Source organism: Colletotrichum jinshuiense, chromosome 1 (assembly GCF_051148585.1).
Source record: "Colletotrichum jinshuiense chromosome 1, complete sequence".
In the NCBI taxonomy this organism is placed as follows: domain Eukaryota; kingdom Fungi; phylum Ascomycota; class Sordariomycetes; order Glomerellales; family Glomerellaceae; genus Colletotrichum; species Colletotrichum jinshuiense.
Window position 1 is genome coordinate 4547453 of NC_139302.1, and position 19699 is coordinate 4567151.

The window sequence follows — 19699 nt, forward strand, 5'->3', positions numbered from 1 at the left end:
CCCCAAGCGTGCAATACATATGCATGCGGAGCAAGGAAGGCAGGCTACATAGAGCTTACTACACTGCACTACGTGGTTGGAGCCCAGGAAATAGCGTTGACCAGGGATAAACATAGGGGTTGGTTGCATTGAGAGGACAACTTACCACGGCGCGGAATGCGCTACAAAGACTGCCGCCCTCAGCCACATGCATGACAAGATGAAAACTGGGTATGCAAATCGATATTCGGGTGGTAAATTTCGGTGCTGTTCTAAAATTATTCAGCTGAAATCTGAAAGGTCGACATGACTGATGGATTGGCGATCGGGCATGGTCCCTCATTAAGATAATCTTTCGCCATCTAATGAGATGAGTAATGATACTTCGTAGGGATGGGCGTAGTTCGTTGCTTCTATTCCCACAAAGAGCTTGGCAGCATGACGTCGGCTTTGGAGACTCGAGAGGAGACTGCGGGGTGCATGGATGAATCAGGATTCAGGTTGAACTGGCTCGAGAAATGCCTCTGGCGGGTACATGGAAGAGACTGTCTCATGGAAGGGCCAAGAGTGTTCGAACGGAAGATGTTGAGACGAGACACAGGAACGCGTCCGACCGTGTTGCAGCTTCGTCCAGTCTCTTTTGACGTTGGATGAGTCGTGACTAGACAGGAAACGATTCGAACTGGGGCGCGGTGCGGTGCGGGATGGGATGGGATGGGATTGATTGCATGCACCAACGCCGCACCGCCCATAGGCTGCGCTTGTAATGCAGAGCGCTGAAAGTGTGCATCCGTTGCAGGACCACTTGTCATTAAGGTAGCAAATCGCTGCTTTGCCCCTAGTCAGTCGCGGCCCAGTCAGGATTGGCTTATCCTGGAGGGAACAAGGTGAGTGGACTGAGGAGGAGGAGGGTCCAGAGTCGCAGGTCCGGACAGTGCCAGAAAGGGGGCATTCTTGACGGTCCTGCAATTGCAAGAGGACGACGGGAAGTGGAACACACCATCAATCAAGCAGTCGAACCGTAGCGGGCAACCTGGCCCGGAGGATGTTCAATGGTTGCCAGGGAGACCCCAGTCAACCTTCTAGCGAGAAGGTCGAGACCAAGGCCGTAATCCCTGCAGGTCCTGCGGGTTTTGAGAGGCCCGCATTGGCGCGCACCCCCCCATCCAGCAAAGTGCAATCGGCCATCATGCTCGAGGCTGCTTTAGGCCTTGTCCGGTGCGGCGTTGTGGCCTTGCTTGGGTTCTGCCCGGGGAGACCGCCCGCGCCGCCGTTGCTTAGAGCAACACCCAGTTGGCCAGCCGTCGCCTGGAACCCCCACCAATTCCCCAATCAGGTCCAATCTTTTTAGTGGCGATTGCGTGGGATAGGGGGGGAGAGCTCCACACCCTCTCTCTTGCCAGTCGACCACTTGCTGCAGCCCACACGGTGCGCGCCAATCACACCCAGACTGCCAAACCACTTGCGCTACACCTGTGGTGTACGTACCTGGGTGTTTTTTCTCCTGCCTTTTTTCCCATGTTGTCCCGCCGTCGCTGGGTCACTCATATCCAACATTGATAGATCCATATTAGTCGAGGTGGACTCTGCTGGCCCGAACTGACCTTCGTCCCTCGTTTCCCCTGCTGCGCTTCATTTCCATATGATGCCCTAGCATCGTGCCCCCGAACCTCATCCCCATCTTTTTTTTGGTTGCGTCTTGTACTTTATTCCGTCTCGAGGCACGCTTCCAAGAAGCCTTTTGCTGTATTGTTCCTTAGCATCCCCAGTTCTCGACGGACCCCTGGGTCTCTCTTTACCCATCCCGCGTCGCCCATTCCATAGTCTTGCTTGGCTGAGCAACACAAGAGACAACAACCCGTAACTCGGGTCTTACTACGGAAACTGGAGCCGCTCGCGAGTCTCTCGTGGTAGGCAATATCCGTGATTGTCTCCGTCTCTTACACAGGCTAACTGGCAACCTTCTAGACCCTAACCAGTTGCCATCATGGGCATCTTCTCAAACCCGTTGCGGTCTCGCGAGAACCGCACCGGCAGATTACCAAAGTACGAGCAGCTGAGCCCCCTTCGTACCAAAGAGCGCCTCTCCAACGACGACGATTATTACTCCTCCGACGATGAATCCGAAGACTACTCTACCACATCCTCGCCGAGTGCAAGGAGCTCAAGACAAACCTCGTCTTCACTCTCCAGCGCAGCTATGATGCTTCCCAAACGAGCACTCGCGACGGCTCGCAATCCGCGCACTCACCTCTACCGACTTCCCAACCGAATCATTCGATACCTATGCCTGGGTCTGGTCGCCTTCATGGTGCTTATGATCATGTCGCTGGTACGCGCGAGCCACGTCGAGAATAAGATGATACAGGAGGGGAAAGTGGAAAAGAAGCCCGATCCCCCCCCTGTGTGGGAGTCTTTCGACTTCCTCCAGAAATACTATGCCGGAGTCAGAACCATCGTCCCGCCGTCCCAGTACATTCCCCAGTACCCTCGCTCTGAAGACGAGCTTCCTCTGGACCAACTCGATATCAACACTACCACCATTGCGACGAGCGAGGATGGCAAGGACGACGCTGTGAAGCGAGCTGTGCCCAAGAGCAAGGAGTTCATCCAGCACCCCGGCTCTATTTTCGTCACCAAACCCGAGAAGATGAACGAATGTTTCGTCGACAAGGACAACAAGGTTCGCATCCCACCCATCCGATACCTCGATGGTCGCCCCCAAGGCTTCCCGCAACACGTCGAGGGCTCCTACGAGCTTCTAAACCTACCGGAAAACATTTGCTACGAACGTTTTGGACGTTACGCACCTTACGGTTTCGGATACTCTGTTCCCGCTGGAGGCCTTGGAGTCGGCGAGCATGGTGAAAAGGAAGGTTCTGAAGACGTGTGGGAAAAGACTCCAAAGGTGGACTGGCGCAAAGTCGATTGGGCCGACGCTCAGCGGCGGTGCTACCAGTCCAACACCGACAGGTTCAAGCCAATGCCTCCAAAGACCCCGTCCGGGCGCGGCTTCTACGTCGACGAGGCGGCTCAGAATGCGACATTGGTGACACGCGATCCTCTCGAGAACCTGGAGCCCAACGCCAAACCCGCCGAAGGAGACAAACCTGCCGACGAGGAGCCAAAGGCGGAAGAGAAGCTTGATCGAACTGCTGTCGTGATCCGCGTCTGGGATGAATACAACTGGCGTGAGGAAGACATTATGAACGTTCGCTCGGTTATATCCGAGCTTGCACTGGCTTCCGGCGGACGTTACGACGTCCACCTTCTCGTCCAGATCAAGAACGACGCTGCTTACCCTGTTTGGGCCGACCACGAGGTTTACGAGCGCCGCATCAGGGAGCGTATTCCGGAAGAGTTTAGAGGCTTGGTGACGCTGTGGACTGAGACGCAAATGTTGTCTCTCTACCAGGGCATCTTTGATCTCTACACTCGAGGACCCGACCTACCTGTTCACGGAGTATACCGTGGCCTTACCATGGCCATGCAGTACTTTGCTTACCAACACCCTGAATACGACTTTTATTGGTCCTGGGAGATGGACATTCGCTACACTGGGCACTACTACGATTTGTTTTCGAAGATGGACAATTGGGCCAAGGAGCAACCAAGAAAGGGACTCTGGGAACGCAACTCCCGGTTCTATATCCCAAGTGTCCACGGCTCATGGGAGGACTTCAGACAAATGGCTCGTGTTCAGTCGGAGATGGGCACTGACGGGCCTGATAACCTGTGGAAGAACATTCCTGGTGCAAAGCCCAAAGACAACAAGGATCCCACCAAGATTTCAAGAGGAGAAAAGACCATTTGGGGACCCGAACGCCCTACCAATGAGGAGGACTGGTTCGAAATCGAGAACGACCCCAAGCCCCCGACTACATACGAGAAGGACAAGTATACTTGGGGCGTGGGTGAAGATGCTGACTACATCGCCTTCAACCCTATTTTCGACCCTGAGGGAACTACCTGGCTGTTGTCGGACGATATCACTGGTTACAACAAAAACAACCGGGACGAGCCTATGCCGCCTAGGAGGGCGCACATCATTACAGCCTCGCGGATGTCTCGTCGTCTCCTCATGACAATGCACCGCGAGACTGCCTTCAAGAAGCACTTCGCCTTCCCTGAGATGTGGCCTGCGACTGTCGCTTTTCAACATGGTTACAAGGCTGTCTTCGCCCCTCACCCCATGTACGTCGACAGAGAGTGGCCTACAGAATACCTGGCTCAGATTCTCAATGGTGGCAAGAATGGCGCCAGCGGTGGCTCTCGAACTGCCGTGTTCGGTCAAAGAGAGCACAACCTCCGCGGCCTCTCCTGGTTCTACAACTCGGGCTTTGCCCCGAACTTGTACCGTCGCTGGCTCGGTCTCAAGGTCAACAACGATGGTGGCGAAGAGTTTGAGAAGACGGAAGACTTGAGCAAGGATGGCTCTACTGTCGGCCAGATGCGTGGTGGTGAGGGCCGGATGTGCCTGCCCCCCATGCTAATTCACCCTGTCAAGGGCGTTGATATACCGGTGGAGAAGATACCCGAAGAGACCAAGGAGAACGTTCCCGAGTCTGATCCGAATGCATGAAATGACGGGCAGTCCTTAAGAGGTGTATGAAGGATGACACGTTCGCGTTGCTGTTTGCTGCTTTTGTTTTTTTGGTTTCGGGCCACCTTTGGGTTATTCAGATGGTATGGCGTCCTGGGGTTAACTTGTTGGATTCTATGAGGCATATTTTGAGCTACACGAGAAAAATCGTGGCTATTGTAGGAAAGGCATAATGCATTGGCCGTATACACGATGTATGATGTACATAATGACTGTCAGGTTAGAGGGGAGTCATGTGGCCATGGAGTATGACCAACAAGAACTTACAATTCGATATTGCAAATATGCACAACTAGTCTCATTGATGCTGCTGCCTCTTTTTGTGATATGTGCGGACTGGTTTGAGACGTCCATCTGGTCTCAACTGGTGGTCATTCGTCGCGCTCAGCTGTTGGGAGTCATTGGGTCTGACGCGCGACAAACGGCCTTTAGTGTCTCCGTATGAGACACGGCATTCGATAGGCCACAGATTGGACACGATGCTCCAAGCCCTTCTGCCTAGTCTCATTCCTTCGGTATGTAGGGTTGTGAGCTTTGGCGTGGCGTGCCCCTGACTGATGATCGATCATGCATGCACCTGGCGTTGTGAGTAATAGCCTGCCTTGCCCATCTGTCACCAACGGAACCTTGATCGCGAGCGAGTCCGGCCAGGCATTCCTGACCACTATCCCGACGATTACAATTGATGTGGCCTCTTAGTCGACTGACCTGGCATCTGCTGTAGAGGCAATTCTCATTGGGATCCCCTTTTGTAGATGGCCTTGGTGCAGCGGAACGTATGCCGCCATTCCGACAGCAGTTTACAGTATTGAGACAAGGCCAACCAATGCATGGCCTCTAGACTCAGCAATCTCTAAGTATTTTGAGGGATGTCTTGAAACATTCAAACTGTGCTCAACTACTTTAATGCTCATATTCAGAACCGTTCATGTCATTCATGCGTCGGGTGTCTTATGTTACGCTTTACATCCTACGTCCACCTCTAGAAACCTAGGATCAAGCCTTTTTCGGCCTCCTGTTCTCCTAGAGAACTCTTTTGCGCCTAGAGCCTGTCGTCCCCAATACGGGTATCCGAAAAAAAACGAAAAAAACGACTTTAAACCACCCTCTTAACCTCGAAGAATCTTCGCAGCCACCACACCTGGAAAACGGACTCTCCAACGACGAGACCGATGACGAACAGGTTCCACCACTTGACTCTGCTGTTGGTGCTCTCGGCGGTGTTACGGTGGGTGCGCTCGCGGATAACAATGTAGGACTGCTCGTCCTTGACCTGGGCAAGAAGTTCGGAAAGGTGACGGACTGAGAACGCGATCTGTTAGACCAATTGACACGGATCGGACCATGTACTGGATGCTTTTGGGCTGCCCTACCTTCAACTTCGAGGGGATCGGCAGGGACGTCGGACTCGCTGACGTAGACAATGCCGTGGACGTTGAAAGAGACCTCCTTGCTGTGGGCGCCCCAGTGCTCGTTGCCGAAGCAGTAGGTGTATTTGCCGTCGTGCTTCGCGGTGAAGGAGAAGTCGCCGTTGGAAACGCTCTTGTCGAAGGTCTCGTACTGGCCCTGGGGGTTCGTGATCTGTATACAAGGCGCGGGTTAGCCTGAGAGGTCCTTTCTGCGATACAATTGCGCGCGAACACTCGCGGCTCGAGGAGCTGTCGCTTTGCTCATACCCAAAAGTCAATGTCGAGGTTACCGGCGCTGCCAAACTCGCGGTCGCCGACCTGGTAGGTGACGGTCATCTTGTCATCGCGGTGCAGAGTCTCGTGGAAGCATTCGCGGCCGTGGGCAGGCAGCTGAATGTTGTGGGCCAGGGCCGAGTGGACGAAGCCAGCTGCAAGCAGCAGCTTGGAGACCGAAGGGAAGAACATGGTGGGAGCTTAGGAGGGGGGTGGCAAGAGCTCTCACACTCTCACACTCTTTCTCTCGTGACTGGAAGGGAATATGGGAAGACGTCAGACTAAGCTGTTCAGGCAGCAGAGTCGAGCTATTCTGGAGTCGGGAGGCAGAAACAGGGCCAGGGAAAAAAGGAGCGACGTTGATTTGTGTCCAGGCTGTTCTCCAGATCGGTTCCTGGAGGTGATCCCTGTTCCTTGAGTCTGGACAGTTTGGCCAAGTTTGGTTGGCTTGAGGCTGATCCAAAAGTGGCCTAGCGTGAGTCCATAGTCAAAGGACCGATGCTTTTCCGACAGCTCTCGCGCTTTACCTGGGAGAGGGACCCCTGCACGTGATGCGGGTACATGTGCTTCAGAAGGGTCTCCAGTGGTCGAGCGCTAGAAAAAGGTGTCCACAGGGAGAGAAGCAGCTTCAAGTAGCCCGTGGCCCGTGTGTCGCCCTAGGCCTCAGCACGCAACATGACAGCGTGGGCAGTTTAAGGCAAAGGCAGGGTAAGTACCGCAGATAGCAGCTTACTATGGAAGGTACCTACCTTGGCAGGCCAGAGGGTGGCGTTTGTTTGTAGCGGTGGTCAAGAGTGGAGACACAGAGTTTGAAAAACATGGCCTTTCTCTCCCAAATCACCACCAACCTCGCCGAGCCGAACTTATCTTACCAAAGCCCACCCCCTCTGCTCGCCTCTATTCCACCTACACCTCTTGACACTTGACTGTCTCCCCTCTTCACCGACAATCACACCCACGACAAACCACCCACATCGAGCCTCCCGTCTCTGTCGCATAGGGACGTCGTGAAGAGTGAGTACTATTCCCATTTTCCTTGTTCGTCTTGACTTGTCTTCCAGCCTCTGTGTCATCTTCAGTCGGCTTCCATTCCCCTTTCCCACCCCCTCTGCCAAAGTTGCTCTTGCGCGCGTGCCTGCATCGGTCTGGTCTGGACACGACACCTCAGGATACAGTAGAGAGCAGCCCACCATACGCCCCCCAACCCAATATCCCTATCCCTCCCTCCCTCCACGTCGCCTGTCCACATCCACTTCTTCTATCCCGCTATCTCTCCTCTATTTGCGAATTGCGGCAGCCTGGTTCTCAACTTCCACCCTCACCTGATCATCATCCTTTCGCCTCCGGTCAGCGCCTACGCAGACTTTCGTCAGTGACCCGATCCCACCTCCATTAAGATCTGTCCTTTGACATACGTCGAGACCTCTTATATCCCGCCCGCACTTACGAAACGTCACTATAAATTAATTTGATCAATCGCGCTTGCTTACACTTTTGATCTTCAACAGATTACTTCTTCCTCTACCCAATTCATCCGACATTTAGACAGTCACCACAGTCCGAACCGCAAACATGGGTCTCGCATTTTCCAAGATCTTCGACAAGCTTTGGGGGAAGAAGGAGATGAGAATTCTGATGGTCGGTCTCGACGCCGCCGGAAAGACTACCATTCTCTACAAGCTCAAGCTCGGTGAAATCGTCACGACTATCCCTACTATCGGTACGCATGTCTAACCTTTGCCCTGTCTCGTTTCATCACCGAAACTGGCACCCCCTGCTATCATCAGTTGAACGCTTTTGTGGGAAGAATGTCGTGCTAACGCGGTGACTCTCCAGGTTTTAACGTCGAGACTGTCGAGTACAAGAACATTCAGTTCACCGTATGGGATGTCGGTGGTCAGGACAAGATCCGTCCTCTCTGGAGACATTACTTCCAGAACACCCAGGGTATTATTTTCGTCGTTGACAGCAACGATCGCGACCGTATCGTCGAGGCCCGCGAGGAGCTCCAGCGCATGCTCAACGAGGACGAGCTGCGGGATGCCATCCTCTTGGTCTTCGCCAACAAGCAGGATCTGCCCGTATGTTATCTTCCCATCCCTACAAGCCTTGTTAGGCTCCATTGATAAATCACGGGACTGACGTGTCCTCCCACAGAACGCCATGAACGCCGCCGAGATCACAGACAAGCTTGGCCTCCACTCCCTGAGACAACGCGCTTGGGTAAGTTTCCTCCTATGCAGAAACACTCGCGATTGCAATAATGCTGACCCCTTCAATAGTACATCCAGTCCACCTGCGCCACCTCCGGCGATGGTCTCTACGAGGGTCTCGAGTGGCTTGCCACCACCCTGCGCAAGGCGGGTCACCAGTAAATGCCGCGAAAAGAAGCCGATCGGATTCCTCTCTTCTGCTACTCTCTCACGTCATCCCCCTGGTACGGTTGTAATTCGCAAAGCTACCGGTCACAAGGCAATCGAATAGTCCATAACTCATTTTTCGCATTTTCTCCCTCCGTCCATCCATTCCCTCCTCCCCATGGTGGTCCCTGACATCACGTGAGCCACGCTACATTGGCATTCTCTCGACGCAGCAAGCACACATTCTGGTCTCAAAAGGACAAGTTTCGTTTTGGAAGAAAGGGGGCGTCTTGGGTTGGGAAATCTGTACAGTCCTCACGCAGCAACTCTATACGTTTCTCCGTTCAAATGCAACGGGGAAGCCTTCTCATGAACCTTGGCTTTGTCGCCTTTCCGCGATCCCATGAATTGGTGTTTTCTGCTTTTTGGTGGTTTTTGGTTGCCTACCATTGTCGGTAGGGAAGGGGATGAGATACGGGCTTAACGATGCTCTTCACGATTGGTTGGGCCTCCTTTGACGGGTGGTTCGCCTACTTTTCCTCCAGTCTGTCGTCTTTGTTGTTAAGTTTGGAGGGGTTTAGGTAGTTCTAGCCTTGAGTTGGGACAAAATCGTTATAGACTTGGCTTCACTTTTTACAATGGTGTCGAGGTTCACTCTTTCTCTCTCTCTCTCTTGGTGACTTTCTATTCGGCTCCTTCAACGATCTAGATCTACCAGGATGTATTTTGGTGACAAGAACCCCTCCTCACCTGTTTATTTTGTACGCGTGTTGCGGGTACCTACGTCACAGGGATAATGGCTGAAGCACTCAGAGAGGACAAATGGCTACTACGCAAGGTGGGTTTAAATTGTAAGAGCAATTTTTTTCAAGTTGCAAATAGGAGTTGATCATTATAATAAAAAGTTGGGTATGTATGTAAAATCTATAAAAAAACCGTAAAATCCTAACACTGGTGTTACACTGTTGTTGAATAAATACTCCATGAGAGGGAGGGGTCCGGCCATTTCCTTCCCACCATATACTCCATACACCTAGTCCCTCCCTTTTAAATGCAGTAGTTGTACATCGTGATTACATTTACGCCTTTGCTTGCGCCGTGACCTCGAGACCAGAGTTGTCTGTCTTGATTGCGACAATCGCCGTCTCGCCCGACCGCAACTCCCCGCGGATGATCTTGTCGGCCAGACCGTTGCCAATCTCGTTGGTGATAAGACGATTGAGCGGCCTCGCACCGAACTTGGGGTCATATCCACGCTCAGCGAGCCAGTCCCTCACCTCGGCCGGGACTTCAAGGACGATGCGCTTGTCCTCGAGTCGCTGCTGCAGCTCGCGCAGGCGTATATCAACAATGTCTCGGAGGGCAGCAAGGGCGAGACGCTTGAAAACGATGAAGGAATCGATGCGGTTGAGGAACTCGGGTGGGTAATTCGCGGCGACGACGTCCATGACAGCCTTGCGGACGGACGGGTCGATATCGCCGTCGGCCGTCTCCTTGTACGGGTGGATCGGGTCCGCTCCGACGAGGATGTCGGCGCCAAGGTTGGACGTCAAGACGATGATTGTGTTGCGGAAGTCTACCTTGTGGCCCTGCGCATCGGTGAGGTAGCCCTCGTCGAGCACCTGGAGGAGGAGGGCAGAGATATCACGGTGCGCCTTTTCAAACTCATCGAAGAGAAGGACCGCGTAGGGTTTCCGGCGGACCGCCTCTGTTAGCTGGCCTGCATCTTCGTAACCAACATAGCCAGAGGGCGCTCCGATAAGGCGGGAGATGGTGTGTTTCTCCTGAAACTCACTCATGTCGAACCGGACGACGGCTGATTCAGTGGAGAAGAGGAAGCCCGCGAGCTTCTTGCAGAGTTCGGTTTTACCAACACCGGTAGGTCCAAGGAAGAAAAAGGATGCGAGAGGTCTGTTTTCTCCACTGAGACCGGCACGTTGGAGCCGCACGGCATTGGAGACAGCCTTGATAGCCTCATCTTGGCCGCGGACTGCCTCGCGAAGAGAGTCCTCCATGTGCACCAGCTTCTCGATGTGGCCGGAGGTGAGCTTCGAGATGGGAATGCCGGTGACCCTCGACACAACCGCTGCAATGTCGTCAGCGGTGACGGCGTCGTGCACAAGAGAGCCACCCTGCTTTTCCCCGTCCTTGGGGATCTTCTGCTCCAGAGCAGGGATGACGCTGTATCTCAACTCTGAAGCACGCCCAAAGTTGCCTTCTCTCTGCGCCTGATCCAACTCAATCCTGGCTTTGTCGAGATCCTCCTGAGTCTTCTTAACGGCTTCAATCTCAGCGCGCTCTGCTTCCCAGCGCTTTGTGAGCTCCGATATCTCCTCTTCATACTTCTTTAGGTCAGCCTGCAGTTTCTCGCGACGCTCTTGGCTGGCCACGTCTTTCTCCTTTCGCAAACTTTCAAGTTCAATTTGAATGGTCATGATCTTCTGATCAAGGGCCATGATATCTTCGGGTTTCGATTCATGCTGGAGTTTGAGGTGACTCGCGGCCTCGTCCATGAGGTCAATAGCCTTGTCTGGTAGGAATCGATCGGTGATATATCGGTTGGAATAGGTCGCAGCCGCCACAAGAGCGCCATCGGTGATGCGGACACCATGGTGCACTTCATACTTGTCCTTGATGCCGCGGAGAATGCTGATGGTGTCAGGAACCGTGGGTTCATTGACGATGATGGGTTGAAATCTCCGTGCAAGAGCGACATCCTTCTCGATCAAACGATACTCCTCTAGAGTGGTCGCGCCACAGCATTGGAGCTCGCCTCGCGCCAGCGCTGGCTTCAGCAGGTTGCTCGCATCGATCGATCCCTCAGCCTTGCCGAGGCCGAGCAGTGTATGCAGCTCATCGATGAAGAGGATGACTTCGCCCTCGGCCTGCTGAACCTCGGTCAAGACCTTTTTCAGTCTCTCTTCAAAGTCACCCCTGAACTTCGCGCCCGCAATGAGCGAGCCCAGGTCCAGCGCGATAACTCGCTTGTTTTTGATGCTTTCGGGAACATCGCCACGCACAATTCTCAGTGCGAGGCCTTCTAAGATGGCCGTTTTGCCTGTGCCGGCCTTTCCGATCACGACGGGATTGTTTTTTGTCCGCCGTGAGAGGATCTGAATCGTTCTTTGAATTTCCGCGTCTCGTCCGATGACTGGATCTAACTTTCCGTCCTTGGCCTTGGCCGTAAGGTCAATGCCGAATTGTTCCAATGCCGGCTTCTCAGGCTCGCCGCCCATGTTCATGCGGTGGGTACCGCCCGGAGGATGGGGTCTGCCATTTGCATATGTCCGAATTGCTATCGTTGGCAACAGTTTACTGCTACTTTTCAAAGCGGCGGACTCGTTGAGTATTGCTCTTGAAATTAGTCGTGTAGGTCTTGGTGACGACGACCCGACAAAACGCCGGGCTGATGTGATGAGTTGCCTTCTGGCTTGCATTGTGTATCCTAGTGAAGCACAGTTGTCGCAAAAATTGTTCGAGAGACAGAAATTAGCAGCAAAGGTTGAGGAGAATTCACGACCTCAAATATCCTCCGGCAACCCCTTCGTGATGTCACGTCGCTAAGTTGGGAGATGTCACCGGCACTTTCTCGCACTTTCGGTGAGGTCCAGGGTGTTCGAGAAGCTTTATCTTATCAGCACGTGGTCGGTCCACTTAACACTCGGCACGCGCAACTTTAGCATTCACGTAGTACTCTTATCCTCAGAGTGCAGGAGAGGATAATAAGAAGTGTTAATACGAATGAAGAAGAGAAAAAGGGGAAGGAGTGATCGAAGGAAATAAATATAAATAAAAGTAGTAGTGGTTGTTGGACTGTTAATTGAACTAGGAGACATAGAAGCGATGTTCTTCGGTTCGTATCCTCGTTTTCTTAGTCACCCGACTGTTTGGGTCGTGGACGTCCAGTGACATCCGGCGCCGGACGGAAGCTGGGAATGGGACTGCAAATCTCCAGGTCCCCGCTAGGGGGTCTGGCCCCGGAAATTCGGGCACACAATCCGCCGCCTAAGATTTTTTTCTCGGTCAAGTGAAAGTGGGTGTGGCTGACCGCCTTCCATTTTCTGATTTTAAAGCCACACATGCACCAAGCCGAATCTAGTTTAGCTCCAAAGAGAGGGTTTTCGCTTGCTCCCACAAGAATTCTACACAAACCTCAGAATTCGAAGGGCCCGACCAACATCCCAAAGCCCTCCTCTGAACGGACTCAACCACTTCTTCTTTTTCGTTCACGATCCCTATTCCCGCTAACCACCACAGCCCTCAACGAGGACCGAGAGCAACCATGTCGGCGAAGACGGAATCCACGACCAAGAAGTTCGGCTCGTCGACCCGGGTCGTCCCCGCCCCCTCCCAGAAGGCGCAGAAGTGGTACAACGCCGACGATGAGCCCGAGGCCAAGAAGGTGAGTTCCATCTGCGTGTTGCGTTTGAATCTGTGAGCGCGAACGGGGGAAATTGTCACTTGGACGGTCACGAGCGGTCTTGGGTATTACTGGGAGGAATTTCGCAACGGGGCGCAATTTGGATACTCGACAATCTTCAAAACCCCCCCGACCAGACCGAAAGAGAGAATATCACCAGACACCCAACCTCTGCACCACAACCGCGAACTCAACCAACACAACATGATAAGGATGGACAAGACGCTCGTGACTTGGGAATAGCACAAACCTCAGTCGCACGTGTCAAATCATGACAACGACACAGAAAAAGGAGATGACAGCAAAACTGACGAGATGTCTGAAATAGGTCCGCAAGGCCGTCCGCCCCTGGGCTCCCCGCAACACTCTGCAGCCCGGTACCATCCTGATTCTCCTCGCCGGCCGCTTCCGTGGCAAGCGCGTCGTTCTCCTGAAGACCCTCGACCAGGGCGTTCTTCTCGTCACCGGCCCCTTCAAGATCAACGGCGTTCCCCTCCGCCGCGTCAACTCCCGCTACGTCATCGCCACATCCTACAAGGTTGACGTCTCCGGCGTCGACTCCAAGAAGATTGAGGAGATCTCGCAACCCAAGTACTTCACCGCCGACAAGACCAAGCAGAAGTCTGGCGAGGATGCCTTCTTCAAGCAGGGAGAGAAGCCCCAGGTACGATTGCCCCCATACAACTGACACTGTTTCGAGTCGGAACAGGAAAAAAAAAAAGGACGGAAAACTGACGAGGCGTGATTTCTACAGAAGAAGGAGGTCAACAGCAGCCGTGCGGCTGACCAGAAGGCTGTCGACAAGGCCCTGATCGCCAGCATCAAGAAGGTCGACCTGCTCGCCTCCTACCTGGCGAGTTCCTTCAGCCTGCGCAAGGGTGACAAGCCCCACGAGATGACCTGGTAAACAAACCTGGGTCGTTGATGTGTTGTTGCGCTGCGCTGCGGGGGTGGCAAAGCCGGAAAGGGGAAAAAGAAACATTTGCCGATGGGTTGATGTTGCTGTTGTAGACGACGAAGAACTTATGGCTACGGGCTGGGCTGGTTTTGCCAATTGCATTTGGAAGTCGACGGCATCGGTCACATTTGGCGTCTGTAATGAGGTTCTTCAAATCCAACAAAGAAGATAAAATCTGGTCCACACACAACAACAGTGCGCACAACCCGAGGGAAGCAAAATCACATGACGAACAATACCAAACCCCCTCCCAAAAAAGGGCTTGTGATGACAATGGATGATATTAAGACTGAAACGGAATGAAAACGACGAATCGCAGAGACATAAACTTGTATGGGGGACATGTCATTACTGGGCACGGCTTTCCAGGCCAGATGTATGGTAGACAGGACTCCGAGTTGGGCTTCTCGGTTCAATGTTCTCGCCGGTTTTGGTGCATGGTATTAAGTTTATTACAAGTGATGATGCGCCCTCTCCCTCCTTGTTTTTATTAAGCGCCAGTCACAACTTGGCAGTGGACGTACTTGATCCCAAGTTTAGTCACAAGTCACGGTCTGCCCAGCTCTGGATCATGCCGACTGGCGAAGCCTCATAGTGCTTGATGCTGACCTTGCCAGTAGCCTCGTCCAAGTAGGTGTTGGCCTGGACAAAGACCTTACGGGGCTGTTTGTTCTTCAGAACAATGTTCCGAACCTTGGTACCCCAAAAGTCCATGTCGACGTTGGTCATCTCCTTGTAGAAGGCAGTGCCGTTCTCAACGTCGGCTGTAGCCTTGTACACGTGAAGCTTCTGGAGGTATTTACCCACGGCTATGTATCAAGTCAGCATCGACTTCTCATGGGGATTGCCAAACACGGAAAACTGACCTTCGCGACCAGTCGTCAGGATCTTCGAGCGATCAAGCTTGATTTCTAGGTCAGACAAGTCGTCGTTCTTGTACTCCAACTTGCAGAAGTCATTGCCAGCTTGGAGGAAGCACTTCAATAATAGTCAGCAGATGATCGGCCATCAACAATTGCCATTTTCAACACCAACCTGCAAAATCGAGAAGCGGGCCTGGGAATGCGCCTGGCCCCACTTCTGGCTCTTGGGATCCCACATCTCCAAGGAGACTAGACCGGCGCGGGCCATCTGCAAGTACGCAGCGTACAAGACATTGCCAGCCTCATTGTTAATGTCTGTGCTTCCATCGCCGAAGCCGAAGATCTTGAGGACCGGGAACTCGCAACTAAAGACAGGTCAGTCAAAGGGAAAGTGTGCGTAAGTTCAGCATCCATACCCAAGGTACATGGCCACAAGCTCAGCGCGGCATTCTTCATACGAAGCAGCAAGACTGCCGAACACCGAGCCCCATGTCTGGCCAGGCTTATACCATGTCGATACAGGCTTGTTAGTCAAGGGGCTAATTGGAGGGTTCTTTTCATCGAAGTTGTAGGTTCCGGGAGAAGTCTCCTGGAGCAGCTTGCCACAGCCATGGCCTAGTTCGGTTAGTTGTATTCAAGAATCTGTGCCAGGGATCAATTTTACCAGTCAACTCGTGCAGTCCAACCTGGACCTCAAAAGCAGGGTCTCTATACTTGTGGTACAACTCCAAGTCGGCTTCGGAGATGAACGGAATCTTCTCATTAGGAGCCTTGGCGCTGAGGACGTTACCAAGAGAGACGTTCTTGAAGCCCTCTGTCTGTCTAATGTCATCATAGTTGGGGCTATATTTACGTTAGGACAGTCTATTCGGTGACTTGCGAGGCTTTTGCAGAACAGCGAAGCATTCAAATTATGCCCACTTACATGTTGATACCAGCGGGAATGCCAGATCCTAGGATTGTGAGTTAATACCTCATCAAAGCAAAAGCAGATGATTCACATACCAGCAAAGGTCAAAACCTCCAAAGAAGTGAAGTCGGGCGAAAGGAACTTGTCCTTCTCAAAGTCCTTGCTCCACGGGAGAAGAGGGATCAACTTGGGCGCAGAGGAAACAAGCTCGCCGAAAGCACGAGTACGCTCGACTATGAAGTAGTAAGCACCCAATCCTTTCGATCAAGCACGCTCAGAACTTACGGTTCACAACTGGAGACAATTAGCATTCTGTCAATCATTTATGGACGAGCAAACCTACCAGAAGCGAAGCCTTCCCACTCGCCACGGATACCAGCTGGGTCTCTGTAGGTCTCAATGAAGCCAATGTTCGACTCAACCTAGCCACGAAGGCAATTAGTTTTACTCTACAGTGGGTAGAAATTCCACTCACCATGGGGCCCTTGTCCCGAATCCAGAATCTTTGACTGTCCTTAAAGGCGAGAAGGGAACCCGATGAGAACGACTTGGCGTAAGCATCATGCATCTTCGCTTGGGTCTCGTTGTCGCTGTTTTCTTCCGCCTTCTTGATATACTCGGAGATAGCCTTCATCTCCTCGGCATAATCACCATACACCAGCTTGATTTTCTTGCCCTTGAGGAGACCATCCTCGACTTGAAACTCTGTCTCTTTCCCTATATCGCCACCTTCAGCAGGGATACTGGTAATGGCAGAAGCGATGAGAAGCTCGAAGGAACCCTCCTTGGTCTTCCGGAGACGAGTGTTCTCGGGAAGGAGTCCCTTCTTCTCCATCCAGCCAGACACAGCCTCGATCTCGTCTTGAGTGATGTGAGGGGAGTCAGGGTAATAGGTAGTCATGTGACCCTTGTCAGGGTATCCAAGATGCATCAGACTGGGCTTGTCGGAGCTGAAAATGGCACCGTTGGTGGCCTTATAGAAGCTCTCAGCCTCGGAAGAGGTGGCAGAAAGGGCCGCGAAGGTCTTCTCATCAGCTCTGGGGATGAACTTCGCGTCACCGAAGCTCTTGTAGTTGCCATTGTTGCCCAAGAATTGGGCAGCATATTCGAGGAAGTGGGTCAATTGAGCCTCGTCAATACCGGCCTTCTTGGCGAGCGCGTTCCAATCGCCTCCACTCGTCTTGTGTAGAGCGATGATGAAGTCGTAGATGGGCTCCGATTCGGGGGAAAGCTGTCTGAGCACGATACGGCTGCCAGCAAACGAGGCTCTGGGTGGTCATTTAGCTGCCGTACCCCATAAAAGCTTGGCGCACCAGAACCAAAGGTTACATGACATGGCGGGAGGGTCCTTACTTGCTGATGAAGTGCGCATAGCGCTTCTGCTGGTCGGTGAGGGGATCGAAGTGCTTCTCGATCTCCAGCCTGACAACGCTTGGCGGTGCGTCAGCCAGGTAGTGAGTGAGTTCCTGGGCGTTCATGGTGGAAAATCTCTGCCGGCAGGGTTTCGCAAGTAAGGGGAAGTAGTTTTTAGGTTTGACGGTCCTGAGAGAAGTGTGAAGTGAAGGAGAAGCGGCTCGCAAAGAGGTCAGCCTCTGGAGGGCGCAAATGGATGAAACCCGCATGAGGAGTCGAGATGGTGCCGCAGCTGGTCATTGGCTCACAGATGAGGCAGGTATGGACAGACGACTGCGTGTTCTCAGGCGGGGGAAGGAGGCACTAGCCACAAAGGCCCCGACCACCTACCCGAATAGGAAATGGAGGCGGATGAGCTTCAGCCACAATGAGGGGCACCTCTTGGAACCTTTGGAAATGGAATGGGGCTGACTTGTTCAGAAAGAGAAGGAGGGGCAAGCGATAAAAACCGAGGACACTTCCACAAGACTCTTCCACAACACGAATGAACATTAAGCATTATTCAAAAGTACTGTCTCCCCCCCCCATATGTACATTGATACCCTTGCGTGGGGTAGCATGGTGGGGGTCACGAGTGATGTCGTCCCTTTAAAGTTGAACCAGACCTCAGCTCTCAGAGTGTGAGGTTCAGGGACAACCGCATTAGACTTGAACCAACTTAGAACGACAGTTGACGTTTACTGATCACTGGCAGGATCAGCATTTTCACATCCTCTGTCCAGTGGTAAATTGTGAATCTAAGCAAACATGAAGAAATTTTATGTGACACAGAGTGAGGTTTCCTTGGCTGACAGGATCCAAGACTACGTACTCCCGAGATCTAAATACTGGGCTGGAGGGGCGAATGAGCATAGTATGAGTCGAATACGAGAGCATCGTCGGAGCTACTCTTTTATCCTACTAGTCGAAGCGTTATATGTTCTGGGCTGGTGAAAAGATTGTATGGTCTCAGGCGGGCTGTCGCCGAATCACGATATCAGATCACCGGGCACACGCAGCGCAGCAGTTGGGAATTATAGCCCGGCTAATCCCGGGCAACACGATGTGAGCTCCCGTTCTCGATGCCGCGATGCTCACCGAGAGGGTCCAGCATGCATCCGAACCCAACACTCGCACACCGAACCTGTCAGGTATCCCTGCATGCCAGGGGGTGGCAGCCAATGGGATAATTCGCAGGTTCAACACGCTTGGGTAGGCAGGATGCATCGGCTGCACACGCCCAATTTGAGGGCTTGCTCGCAGGTGGTCTAAACCCAGGCTAGAAGAGGGATGATATATGACACGGATCACCACGATCCCGACCACCCCCTGTAAGCGTACCCCTCGTTGTTGGCTTGGTCTCGGTGTGTTGTTGTCATCATCGACAGAGGGTGGTGGTGCGTGTTTTCTTGATCCTGGTTGTCATCGACCAAATACCAGCAAGGAAGCAGGTACTCATGTATGCCTGGTACACTTTGTCTGTTAATTTTCAAGTCATTAACTGGCTGAATAATTGTCCAAAGGATGTTTTACAGAAGTCGTAGCGTACACTCACTTCGGCGCTAAACTTGGTTCGTGATTTGGACAATGTAGCACCTCTGGGAACAGGCAAATATGATGGGCACATTGCGGGCGTGTAGTGCCAGCGAAGGGATACGTGTGTGTCATTGCCAAGAGCTCATAGTCGAACTTCGTACTTCTTGGGGAGTAACAGATGTAGATTATGCCAGACTCAACAGCAATCGGAAAGCACAATTTGTACAACTATGACCAGCACTTGCTAGTAGAACCATGGTTAAGTGCTTCCTCGACATTGATGTGCAATCAGCAGTGTCATCTCAACAGCATGTGTGTCGGCTGTATCCCATCTGCCGTATGACGGGTGCGGGTGGGTCCACCGCAGCAGGGCAAGCACGTCGACTCGGCCGGGAAGAGGAGCCGACAGATGCTGTGTGCAAGGTCGAATTTCGCCGAAATCTCGACCGGGGAACTGAGGAGACATCCCGGGGTTTCCGAATTTTCGGACCATCTGTCTTGGCGCCTCGGGGCAGGCTAAGCGCCCAAGAGACCGAAGACGGTGACAGGGGTGGGTTGCTTAGACGGAAGGGGACCACCGGGGAACATCCGCCATGCCGTCGTGGCTTGCTTCAAGGGTGTGTCGGGTTTCACTCCCCGCCTTGCGATTGAGTATTTGTTTGTCTCGGAGCCCAATGAGAGGGCAGTTTTTTTCAGAGTATACTTTTGTCGTGCGCATTACGTTTGTTCCTCGTCGAGGCGCCCACCATGGGTGGTCCGTTGTTGGACATTGGATGCCTCGCATGAGCTGCTGCCGTGTGGCGCGGAGGCCATAAACGATCGATGACTGCGCGCATCGCATTCACAGGGATCGACAGGGCATTCGGGGGGCTGGTTCTCTGACCCGTCGCAGCATGATACGACCGGGCTTGTTCGAGCCTGGCTGCAGCGATGGATGGGTGTTAAAACGTGGGTGACGGAGCTGGCTGCTGGAGATGTCATGCCGAGTGCTGCCCC

At 53.0% G+C, this 19699-nt stretch overlaps 6 protein-coding genes across 6 annotated transcripts; 3 read left to right on the forward strand and 3 right to left on the reverse strand.

Annotated features, from left to right (window-relative positions):
* Positions 1 to 1966: 1966 nt before the first annotated feature.
* On the forward strand, positions 1967 to 4561 carry EsH8_I_001179 (DUF3405 domain-containing protein; the record flags this gene model as incomplete). Its single annotated transcript, XM_083268592.1, has 1 exon — positions 1967 to 4561. The coding sequence occupies one exon, from the start codon at positions 1967 to 1969 to the stop codon at positions 4559 to 4561; it is 2595 nt and encodes an 864-aa protein (XP_083119030.1).
* A 1117-nt stretch (positions 4562 to 5678) lies between these two features.
* On the reverse strand, positions 5679 to 6456 carry EsH8_I_001180 (emp24/gp25L/p24 family/GOLD-domain-containing protein; the record flags this gene model as incomplete). Its single annotated transcript, XM_083268593.1, has 3 exons — positions 5679 to 5884; positions 5956 to 6163; positions 6259 to 6456. The coding sequence occupies 3 exons, from the start codon at positions 6454 to 6456 to the stop codon at positions 5679 to 5681; spliced, it is 612 nt and encodes a 203-aa protein (XP_083119031.1).
* Positions 6457 to 7836: 1380 nt separating this feature from the next.
* On the forward strand, positions 7837 to 8639 carry EsH8_I_001181 (ADP-ribosylation factor family-domain-containing protein; the record flags this gene model as incomplete). Its single annotated transcript, XM_083268594.1, has 4 exons — positions 7837 to 7984; positions 8101 to 8345; positions 8422 to 8487; positions 8547 to 8639. The coding sequence occupies 4 exons, from the start codon at positions 7837 to 7839 to the stop codon at positions 8637 to 8639; spliced, it is 552 nt and encodes a 183-aa protein (XP_083119032.1).
* Positions 8640 to 9703: 1064 nt separating this feature from the next.
* On the reverse strand, positions 9704 to 11866 carry EsH8_I_001182 (chaperone ATPase HSP78; the record flags this gene model as incomplete). The annotated part of the gene is made up of 1 exon (XM_083268595.1): positions 9704 to 11866. The coding sequence occupies one exon, from the start codon at positions 11864 to 11866 to the stop codon at positions 9704 to 9706; it is 2163 nt and encodes a 720-aa protein (XP_083119033.1).
* A 1040-nt stretch (positions 11867 to 12906) lies between these two features.
* On the forward strand, positions 12907 to 13951 carry EsH8_I_001183 (60S ribosomal protein eL6; the record flags this gene model as incomplete). The annotated part of the gene is made up of 3 exons (XM_083268596.1): positions 12907 to 13026; positions 13373 to 13708; positions 13799 to 13951. 3 exons carry the CDS (start codon positions 12907 to 12909, stop codon positions 13949 to 13951), a joined length of 609 nt encoding a protein of 202 aa, XP_083119034.1.
* Positions 13952 to 14542: 591 nt separating this feature from the next.
* On the reverse strand, positions 14543 to 17253 carry EsH8_I_001184 (dipeptidyl-peptidase III; the record flags this gene model as incomplete). The annotated part of the gene is made up of 10 exons (XM_083268597.1): positions 14543 to 14811; positions 14869 to 14980; positions 15038 to 15230; positions 15282 to 15480; positions 15530 to 15708; positions 15791 to 15818; positions 15871 to 16008; positions 16119 to 16197; positions 16251 to 17043; positions 17129 to 17253. The coding sequence occupies 10 exons, from the start codon at positions 17251 to 17253 to the stop codon at positions 14543 to 14545; spliced, it is 2115 nt and encodes a 704-aa protein (XP_083119035.1).
* Between the last annotated feature and the right edge of the window lie 2446 nt (positions 17254 to 19699).